This window comes from Herpailurus yagouaroundi, unplaced genomic scaffold, assembly GCF_014898765.1.
Source record: "Herpailurus yagouaroundi ecotype Mexico unplaced genomic scaffold, PumYag 221, whole genome shotgun sequence".
Classification (NCBI taxonomy): Eukaryota; Metazoa; Chordata; class Mammalia; order Carnivora; family Felidae; genus Herpailurus; species Herpailurus yagouaroundi.
Genome location: NW_024412452.1, coordinates 13159854 through 13170555, shown reverse-complemented (window position 1 = coordinate 13170555; position 10702 = coordinate 13159854). Strand labels below are relative to the sequence as shown.

Below are 10702 nucleotides of genomic sequence, written 5' to 3'. Positions count from 1 at the left end.
GACTCGCAGCAACTGGCCGACGGTGGGGCGCTCGGAGCTGACTGCTGCGCTCCGGTGGCCATGGGGCGCACGGCTGGGCAGCTCGGCTCGTCGCTTCTGGGGCTGTGGCTGCTGATGTGCAGCTGGGGGTGCCCTGGGAGCGCCGAGCTGCGGGCCCCGCCGGATAAGATCGGTAGGTGAGGGGTGGGGCGGCGCGGGAGGGTTGCTGGAGCGCGCCCGGCTCCGGGCGGCCGCTGCGCAGTGCACCAGGCCCGTCGGCTGCGAAGCCCGCCAGGCCACGCGCTCCGAATCCTTCTCGGAGGTCATAGTCTTCTTGGCTCGCCACTGTCGATGCCCCAGGGACCGCGTCTTCCCGGGCGTGTCGATGTGCCCACTTGGGGAACGGGCCAGGGAGGGGGCTTTGGGGTGGGCGGAGGGCAGCCAGGCGTCCCTGCAGCCCCTTGTTCTGGAGGCCTGGGATCTGGGGAGGGGGAGGCCCCTCTCCTCATTCCCTTGCTTCACCTTTGGGAGGCCAGTCTTCTGGTTTGTTCTGGAACTACGAGCCGCCTCGCTGTGCAGATGACAGGCGCACGCGGCCGTAGCACACTGAGCAGTGCCAACAAGCTGACCCTGTTTGCTTCCCTTGATAGGCTGAACTGGAACCCCATTTCCATCACCTGCTTTGCTGAGGTGGGCCTGCTCCTAGAGGCCCTAGCTTGCACAATTTCCCTATCTAGGACTACTACACAGCGGCAATAATCCACTCTCAAGTTTCATTCATGGTTTTTGCTGCGTTTGTTTTGCTTTTTTTATTCCCGGTAAAGCTTTGTTTTGTGGGAACATTAACCTATCTGTATTAATGAGACAGAACAAATCTTAGTAAAAATGGCGGCCACTTTATTGGAAATACGTGCTGGAAAGGCCCACCTCCTCTGTTCCCATGCGCTGGGCACAAAGAAGGGTGTGCGGATCCAGTGGTGCCTTGACAAAGAACTGTGAGAACCCTTGGGGATCTGGCAAAAAAAAAAAAAAAAAAATTCTAATGTCCATTTGCACGTGAATGTAATACCACTTTTGTCGGGGTTGGGGGGGCGGTGGGTGGACAGCGTCTGCCTAGATTCACAGAGTTTTAGCTTCACGGCAACTGTGACTTGCCTCCCGTGCCCAGCTTCCCTAAATTGGTGATTATAGCCTTAAGTAACATCTGTTATTCAAAAACAAAACCCACATAGCTGAGAGGGAAAGAAACTGTTCCTTTTTTTTTTTTCCCCACCCATAGCAATTATTGGAGCTGGAATTGGTGGCACTTCAGCAGCCTATTATCTGCGGCAGAAATTTGGGAAAGATGTGAAGATTGACCTGTTTGAAAGAGGAGAGGTGGGAGGCCGCCTGGCCACCATGACTGTTAGAGGGCAAGAATATGAGGCAGGAGGTTCTGTCATCCATCCTTTAAATCTGCACATGAAGCGTTTTGTCAAGGACCTGGGTATGTCATTTGGTCTTAAGAGCTAAGTGGATTTCTGTGTGACCATCCATGGATGTTTTTATCAGATAGGGATCTGAAGTTTTTCTGCTTTGCTAATTGTTTTTTACAGAGAAATTGGCAAAACTGTTTTCCTCACTTTGCTGCTAGCAATTAGTACAAGTACAAGCTTAGTTAGGAGCCACTTTCCCCGTAATGGGACACTAGTTATCTGTATCTTCAGTTATCTGGAATTACAGCCATTGGGCGGGGGCAGGGGTTGGGGGTGGGGTGGGGATGGTTGCTGTTCTTAGTTCTTAAACCTCTGGGTTCAAGCTGAAGAATCAAAGAATGGTTTGAGTCCGTAGAAACCTTGTGTACTCATTTTACAGCTGGGGAAATGAGGCCCAAAGTTTGAAATGTCTGGCTTAAAGTCACTCACACAGGCATGGGTGCAGACGTGTGCCTAGAACCTGGAACATATGACTACTTCCCTGCCACCAGAGGAGCTAGACAGGTTGTGAGGAAAGGCTAGCAGGCCTCTGCAGGCCCTTTGCTCAGGGAATATTGTGTAATTTATACCTCCTTTTAGTTATTTGAAATACCCAATTATGCAAAATAGGATTTGCACAGGAATGGGGATGCTTCCTTTCTCTTTGCTGCCTTCCACATCTCCTGTGGTCTCTCTTTCCTTCCTGGACAAATGTATGCCAGGAGCAACTTATGCTGGTCATACTCCTGTCTAACATTTGTTTGGAAGTTGAATTCAGTTGGTATTCTGGCATTTTCCTTTCACTTTTTAGTCTTTTGCAACTAAAAATAGCCAGTCTAATTTTGACATATCTGCATGAGCATCTGACCCATCGTTTAGATATCTGCTTTTGGACAATATAATGAATGAGCAGTGTATTACATGCTGTTCTAAAGATAGAGCTCCTTTAATATGTTTTCTGAGAACTGGGGGAAACCTGGAATTCACTCACTTCAGAGTATCCCTGATAGCTTCAGATTACCTTCTTTCATTTGGTCAACACAGAAACCACTGACTTAGCCAACCCTTTCTGTTTTTGCAGGTCTCTCTACTGTTCAGGGCTTTGGTGGCCTAATGGGGGTGTATAATGGAGAGACTCTGGTGTTTGAGGAGAGCAGCTGGTTCATAATTAACATGATTAAACTAATTTGGCACTATGGATTTCAGTCCCTCCGAATGCACATGTGGGTAGAGGATATATTGGACAAGTTTATGAGGTAATTTTTTCCCCTTCCATTTAACTTAAGACCTTTTAGTTAGATGGTCTTTAGAAATTCTAATTTCTTGAAACAGTTCTCTACCTAATTTTAAGGTCTGTTTGTAAGATTGTTAGACAAATGGTTTATATAAAGTATGCAGACCGTTTATCCACTTGAAAATTAAGAGTAATTTTTGCTTCCGACTGTATTTTGCAAATACTTATTTAGTTCTGCCACACACTCTTAAATCCTCTACAAATGTTAATGCTTTGAATTCTTATGATACCTCTCTCAGGTATAGTTATTAGCTTCTTACAGATATGGAAGGTGGAGGCACAGAGGTTTCAAGTGTGCAAGTACACTCACCTAGTGAGTGGTGGAACTGGAGTTCCTACTCAGGCATTCTGGCTTCAGAGTTCTCACACTTAATCTCTGCACTGTGCTGACATTGTATGGATGAATGAGGTAATGTGTGTAAGAGCTGGTAGAAAGGACCACAAAACTTAAATGAACTTTAATTGTGACATGATGTTTCAGTGAGCCAGTAGCCTGAGGCAGAGTATCAGCTGTGTGCCCCAAGAATTTAAATTGATACTAAATTCCAGCACTGTTTCAGGTAGTGAGAATACAGGTGCCACTCCCCACCCCCCCCCTTTAAAAAATATTTTTATTTATATTTGAGAGAGAGACGGCACAAATAGGGGAGGGGCAGAGAGAGAGGGAGACAGAATCTGAAGCAGGGTCCAGGCTGTGAGCTATCAGCACAGAACCCGATGCGGGGCTCGAACTCCTGAACCATGAGATTATGGCCTGAGCCGAAGTCGCAAGCTTAACCCACTGAGCCACGCAGGTGCCCCTCCACTTTTTCTTCTTTAAGTGTTTCTGTATTTTCAAACTTTTCTGTGTATATTGTTTTGGTAATTAGGAAAAATAAAATAACTGGTCTAACTTTGAAAGACGCAGCCTTTTTCCCAAGGCCATTGGCCTGTGCTAATTTTTACGCTTGTTTACAATTTTAGATGCTGGAGAAATTCAGCTTGTAAGTGCTAATGATATTTCATTACTATGAATGTTTCAATGTAGTAAAATTGTTAAAAAAGGTAAAATTACATGTCATATGATTAAGTACTGACAAGGACAGATTTAAGGGTTGAGTAGGATAAATACACTCTAGCTTTTTAACTTAGGGTAGTTGGGGATTTCTCTTTCTTCCTTTAGTGTTTATTTTTTGAGACAGAGAGAGACAGAACATGAATGGGGGAGGGGCAGAGAGAGAGGGAGATACCGAATCTGAAGCAGCTCCAGGCTCTGAGCTGTCAGCAAAGAGCCCGACCCAGGGCTCGAACTCACAGACTGCGAGATCATGACCTGAGCCGAAGTCGGAAGCTCAACCGACTGAGCCACCCAGGCACCCTGGGGATTTCTCTTTCTAAACATCACTGTTGGGATGATTCCTTGAACACCTTTCCAGTGGGCACATTAAGGTCAGCTACAGTGCAGATTATTTTAAAGTAGCAATCTTTCATTCATTCACCAAATATTGACTGCCTAATTATGTGCCAGGCACTATTCTGGATCCTGTGGATGTAGAACCTAGAACACATCCCTGTCCTCAAAGAATATACGTTCTAGTAGACAAGCAATAAACCAGTAACTAAGAAAATATATAGGACTTGGGTGGAAATAGCCAGTAACTTTGTAGAGAAGGTAGGTGGCGTGTTGCTGCATGCTCTACAGGAAAATCAAGTTCAGATGGCACCAGATGCAGACCTGCCTATATCTGTTAGTTTTCTTACCCGTGGCTTGCTTGGCATGTAGAGAATTGCCCTGGGAGAAATTAAGAAATCACTTTTAAAGTGAATTCTGGATATTATAGTACTGTGAAAAAGACCCAGTGATGGGATACATAGATTATACTTTTTTGTTGTTGTTTAAGTAAACTCTACACCCAGTGTGGGGCCCTAACTCCTGACCCCAGAGATCAAGTCACATCATCTATGGACTGAGCCAGCCAGGCGCCCCTACTATTTTCAAATTTAGAAAACAATTACCAAACTTCCTTGAATTACTGCCTCTCTCTGGTCTTTAGTATTTGCTTACACATCAAATATATAGCACTGATCCTTATGTTGTTCAAAGGGCCATGTATCCTACATTTGTTTCTTCCAATAAATCAAGAACATAATGTTTAGTTTTTGAGAGAGGGAGAGCACAGAGCCCAACGTGGGGCTCAATCTCAGACACTGGGAGATCGTGACCTGAGGGGAAATCAAGAGTCAGATGCATAACTGACTGAGCTACCCAGGTGCCCCTTAACATTTCTTGATCTGAGACTGATCCTTTCACTTACTCCTAACAAATATTTTGAATGTTTTACTCTTTTCTCTCTCTCCTTTCCCAAATCCAGTCTGTCTATAATCCTATCAGTTTTTAAATTTTACTAATTTTTTTAATGTTTATTTTTTGATAGAGAGTGAGCAGGTGGGGTAGGGGCATGAGAGGGGGAGAGACGATCCAAAGTGGGCTCTGCTGACAGCAGCAAGCCCAATGTGGGGCTCGAACCCGTGAACTACAAAATCATGACCTGAGCTGAAGTCATTCAACTGACTGAGCCACCCAGGTCCCCCAGTCCTATCAGTTTTTAAAATGTATGTAGAATTCCATCACTTCTCACTAACCTCACTGCTACACTTTGATGCAAGGCACTATTAACTCTTGTTTGTATCGATGGAGTAGCCCCCTGTGGTAGGCTGAATAATGCCTCCCTGCCCCTGCAAGATGTCTATACCCTAATCCCTGGAATCTGTGAATGTGTTACCTTTCATGATAAAAGGGACTTTGCAGAAATGATTTCATTGGGGATCTTGAAATGGGGAGGTCATTCTCACTTATTTAAGTGGGCCTAGTGTAATCACAAGAGTCCTTGTAAGAGGGAAGCAGGGGGATCAGAGTAGTAGGAAATGTGATGATGGGAACAAGAGGTTGGAATGATACTAGGAAGATGTCACAAGCCAAGGAATGCAGGTGGTTTATAGAAACTGAAAAAGGCAAGAAATGGAATCTTCCATCAGAAATTCCAGAAGGAACCAGCCTTACCAACACCTTGACCCACTACTTTCTGGCCTTCATGGTTTCTGATGAGTAAGCAGCTGTTAAATCTTCTTGAGAATCCCTTTTTCTCTCAGTCTGTTTTCTCAAGTGAGAACTCAGTGTTTTCACCGTCTACTTTTTTTAAGTTCCTAGGGATTGATATGGTTGGAAGGAGTGACTTGTTTCTCAGTTTGGGCACTGGTATTAATTTTTCCCACAAAAATGTATTCAATGTTTTATATACTATACTCACTGGTAGATAGGAGGTAATACTGAAATGGATGTGACATTGTCCCTGCTCAAAAACTTTACAACTTTGAGAGAAGAAAATTGTAAAAATTCTCCTGGGATCACTGAGAGAGATCTTTCTTTGGCACCTATTTCTTCCTTTGTTTCATTACTTATCTCTGCATATGCCTTATTACCTATACCTAACTGTATGCTCCTTGAGGGAGAGGAATCCTTTCTCATTTTTGTATCACTTGAAAAATAACTTTTCTCATTTTTTCACTTGAAAAATAACATTCTGAAGTCAGCATCAACTAATTTATGTGGATATTCTTTTAAGTCCATGAAGTTCAAGAAAATATCAGGTGGGATTTTCTAAAAATTAAGTAATAGTGCTGAATGAGTGGCATGGGTACTGTGAACTGGGAAGTTGGGCAAAACTTTGCAGAGCAGGTGGGGTTCAAGCTGAAAGAAGTGTGTTCTGGTTGGAGAGAAGAGCTAATGTAGTGTTGGAGCAACATGCAGAGCATTTTCAGGTATCAGTGAATGGGTCAGGTTTGTTCAGTGGAGGGTAAGTGTGTGGTTGAGGGCACAGGGGCCAGCTTGTGCTTGAGCCTTCTACTTGTCATGAGACTTTCAGAGTTCTTTTACTTGTTTCTCTGTCTGCAGTTAGAGCAAAGGCAGTTAGACTTGATGAATTTGGCTCTAAAATACATTCCTTTTTTTTGGTCAGGAGTTTATTTACTAAGCAGCAGTAAGAAGTTAAAAAATGTTTTTTAAATCTTTATTTATGAGAGAGAGACAGAGTACAAGCAGGGGAGGACCAGAGAGGGAGACACAGAATCTGAAGCAGGCTCCAGGCTCTGAGCTGTCAGCACAGAGCCTGAAGTGGGCCTTGGACCCACAAACCGCGAGTTTGTGACCTGAGCTAAAGACGAATGCTTAACCAACTGAGCCACCCAGGCACCCCACAAGTTGTTTTTTGCATAAGCTGATGACAAAAGATGTGTTTTAGGTTTCTGAGAGATTCATAAATGTTTCAAAGAAACAAAACTGGAAGCAGGTAGGTAGATCAGTTATTCAGCTTGGTAGTCTGAATATAAATCCTGAGTTAAGATCAGGGAAATGAGAAGAGAGATGTTGTAAAGACTGGTAAGGTTTTCTTTTTTGATGGGAGAAGCAGAAGTGAAAATATTTAAATTTGGAATTAGATGAACTGAGGATGACTTGTGGGATGTTAGCAGTGAACGAACATCCCAGCCTACATTTTGGCTGGGATAGGGGGTGGGTGGAGAGGATCAAGCCTGGTAGAAAGATAAAGTTTAATTTTAGAAATGTTTAACTGCTGCTGGAAGATAAAAAGTTGAATGAGACATATGACATACCCACTTCTTTAAAAGTGCTCGCAGTGACCTTATTAATGCAGAAGAGTATACAAGGACCGTGTACTTCCAGAGGAGGTGGGAGTAGGGATGGGGATAAGAACTTCTGGGATACCCAGGGAAGATGGTGACTGAGGTGCATCTTACATGATAGGTAGAAGTTCAGTAGAAGGAGATATGAAAAGTTTGAATCTTATGATGCAATTTCCCTTCCCATCTTGTTTGGTGTTTAATGGCTATTCCTCTTCTTTTCAAAAGGATCTACCGCTACCAGTCTCATGACTATGCCTTCAGTAGCGTAGAAAAGTTACTACATTCTCTTGGAGGGGACGAATTCCTTGGAATGCTTAACCGAACACTTCTTGAAACCCTGCAGAAAGCAGGCTTCTCTGAGAAATTCCTCAATGAAATTGTTGCTCCTGTCATGAGGGTCAATTATGGCCAAAGCATGAACATCAATGGCTTTGTGGGTAAGCCCAGGCTTGGAATATTATGGATATTAGCTCACAAAAGGGCTTACCTGATGTGTGGTGACTCCTTACTTTAGGCTATGAATTAGAGAAGACTTACCTTTTCCTGAAACCTCAGACATTGTTGGCAAAATTGTGTATATGTAGATCTGTGCATTTTTAGGGGGAGAGAGTCCTTAGCTTTCATAGAGATTTTGCCCTCAGGGGCTATTTGGCAATGTCTGGAGACATTTGGAGTAGAACTCACCTGAATTGGGAAGAGAAAGTAGGTAGAGGGACTTTTACAGAGTCAGAATTAAAATACATTTTTTTTTTTTTTCCTACCACTGACAGGGGCAGTATCAATGTCCTGTGCGGATTCTGGCCTTTGGGCAGTAGAAGGTGGAAATAAACTTGTTTGCTCAGGGCTCCTTCGTGCGTCCAAAAGCAACCTTATAACTGGCTCAGTAATGTACATAGAGGAGAAAACAAGGACCAAGCGGACAGGTGAGCCTGAAATTCTATTTTATTGTTCCTGATTTCCCCTCTAGAAAATAATTGCTCAGGGAGAAAAACCACTCTTCTGTCATCTTGCACTCATTTCCAAATGATGGAATTATAAATTGTGTGTATGTTGTGCCACACAGAAATATTCCCAAATGCGCTCAAGTACAGTGGCATGTCTCCTTGGAATTAAAGAATAATCTCATTCTTAAAAGTAAAAATTCTGTATTTTTTACTTACTGACATGGTATTCAAGAGTCAGACGCTTAACTGACTGAGCTACCCCCTGTGCCCCTAAACGTCTTTTTAATTCCTTAGAATTATACCTTAACTATTTTCTACTTTATAAACTATTAACATAATTATTTTTGGAAGGTATAAAGTATAGTGTGCTAGAAAGACTAACATGAATGCTTCTTTCCTCTAGGAAATCCCACAAAGATGTATGAAGTGGTCTACCAAATTGGATCTGAGACACGTTCAGACTTCTATGATATCGTCTTGGTGGCCACTCCATTGAATCGAAAAATGTCCAACATAACTTTTCTCAACTTTGATCCTCCAATTGAGGAATTCCATCAGTACTACCAACATATAGTGACAACTTTAATTAAGGGGCAACTGAATTCAACTCTTTTTAGCTCTAGAGCCTTAGACAAATTTGATCTCAGTACAATCTTAACCACTGATAATTCAGATTTGTTCATTAATAGCATTGGGATTGTGTCCTCTGTAACAGAAAAGGATAATCCTCAACCATCAACAGAAAGGGCGCATGTTTGGAAGATCTTTTCTCAAGAAATCCTCACTAAAGAACAAATATTAAAGCTCTTTTTGTCTTATGATTATGCTGTGAAGCAGCCATGGCTTGCATATCCTCGCTATAAGCCTCCAGAGAAATGCCCCTCCATCATACTCCACGATAGACTTTACTACCTCAATGGCATAGAGTGTGCAGCAAGTGCCATGGAGATGAGTGCCATTGCAGCCCACAATGCCGCTCTCCTTGCTTATCATCGCTGGAATGGGCACACAGACATGATTGACCAAGAGGACTTATATGAGAAACTTAAAACTGAACTATGAAATGATACTGATCACTTTCTTTTCCCCCTCCTGGTTCCAAATGGAATATCACTGGCAAAAAAGAACACAATCTGAGCAGAGATGATTTTGAATCTGATATTTTGCCATATATTAGTACTGTTTAACAAAAGTAATCCCAGTGAGTCATGAGAAAATAACAGGTTTCTAATTAAGCATGAAGGGGTTAACTACTATCTTTATACCATCTCCAAAATTTCTTAACTCTTCTTTTAATATCTGCCAACAGTATAGAATCACCTGAAGTTTGTTAAGCATGTGGTTTCTCTAGCTCCTCTGGAGATTCTGATTCACTAGGTCTGGTGGGTGGGGGCCCTGGATTTATTTCATGCTGAGCACTTGAGAAAGAATTTAAAGATGTTAACTTTTAGTTGGGGACTAGTTCATTTGTGCTTCACAGCTGGAAGTGACCTTCAGTCAGATAGTTAACACTTAACTATTAGAGCTGGTAGCCTATGCTTGGCTTTAATTTATACTTTTTCAAAGTAGATGTGCCCATGCTAGAAGCCTTGACTTTCTGAATATTCTTTGGATTCCTTCCCCCTTGATTTTATTAGGGGTGAAATTCAGAAGCCTTAGGAGAACTTTGTCATACAAAAATCTCAAGTAAAATGAAAGCAAATATAGGCTATTGATTTAAGAAATTGGCAGTCTATTATCAAATCCTCACCTATGGAACTTTAAGAAATATTGAAAGACCCCCATGCAACCAGAGATTCTGATCTAATGGATTGAGGATAGGATCTCAGCATTGTAGCTAAAAAGTTTCTAAAGTGCAACCTGGGTTGAGAATCACTAATGTGGGGGTTTAAGATGTCTCCAAAGGGTTTTTAGTGCCTTAAAAGTCCCAAGAAACTGAATGCATTATCAAAGCAGGTTCATTTTTGTGAAGAATCATTTCTCTCAATAAGAACTCTAGTAGTAATCTTGATAGTAAGCACTGACAGACAAGAGGCAACTTAGATTTCTCCAGAGCAGTTGACACTAGGAGATCCAGAATGACACCACAATCAAATCCAGCATTATGTTCAAACTTAAATGCTTCTAAAACTACTGTAGCATTTGGGGTGAGAAACCGGTTGCTGAAATCTTGTTTTTAAGGCAGTTCTCAACTTTGGCTGCACACTGGAATAATCTGTAAGAGTTTAAAGCTTCTCAAATGATTCTAATATGCAACCAAACTTAAGAACCAGTTCTACATCTATCATACAAAGATCATCAATGGCTGTCTCTCTAGTCACTAGTAGGACAAAACAAGTAAAAGCTTGTGAATT

The 10702-nt window shown here is 42.4% G+C and overlaps 1 protein-coding gene across 1 annotated transcript; it reads left to right on the top strand.

The window, feature by feature from the left end:
- Window positions 1–9490, top strand: PCYOX1 (prenylcysteine oxidase 1). The gene is made up of 6 exons (XM_040458607.1): window positions 1–172; window positions 1259–1465; window positions 2515–2689; window positions 7630–7841; window positions 8175–8327; window positions 8752–9490. The coding sequence occupies exons 1-6, from the start codon at window positions 61–63 to the stop codon at window positions 9408–9410; spliced, it is 1518 nt and encodes a 505-aa protein (XP_040314541.1). The 5' UTR covers window positions 1–60; the 3' UTR covers window positions 9411–9490.
- Window positions 9491–10702: the final 1212 nt, after the last annotated feature.

Excerpts from the sequence above, each read along its gene's own strand:
- PCYOX1 (XM_040458607.1), top strand. The coding sequence starts at position 61 with ATGGGGCGCACGGCTGGGCAGCTCGGCTCGTCGCTTCTGGGGCTGTGG. Across the intron at positions 7,842-8,174 it reads GAACATCAATGGCTTTGTGG|GGGCAGTATCAATGTCCTGT; the intron begins GTAAGCCCAGGC and ends TACCACTGACAG. Across the intron at positions 8,328-8,751 it reads AACAAGGACCAAGCGGACAG|GAAATCCCACAAAGATGTAT; the intron begins GTGAGCCTGAAA and ends TCTTTCCTCTAG.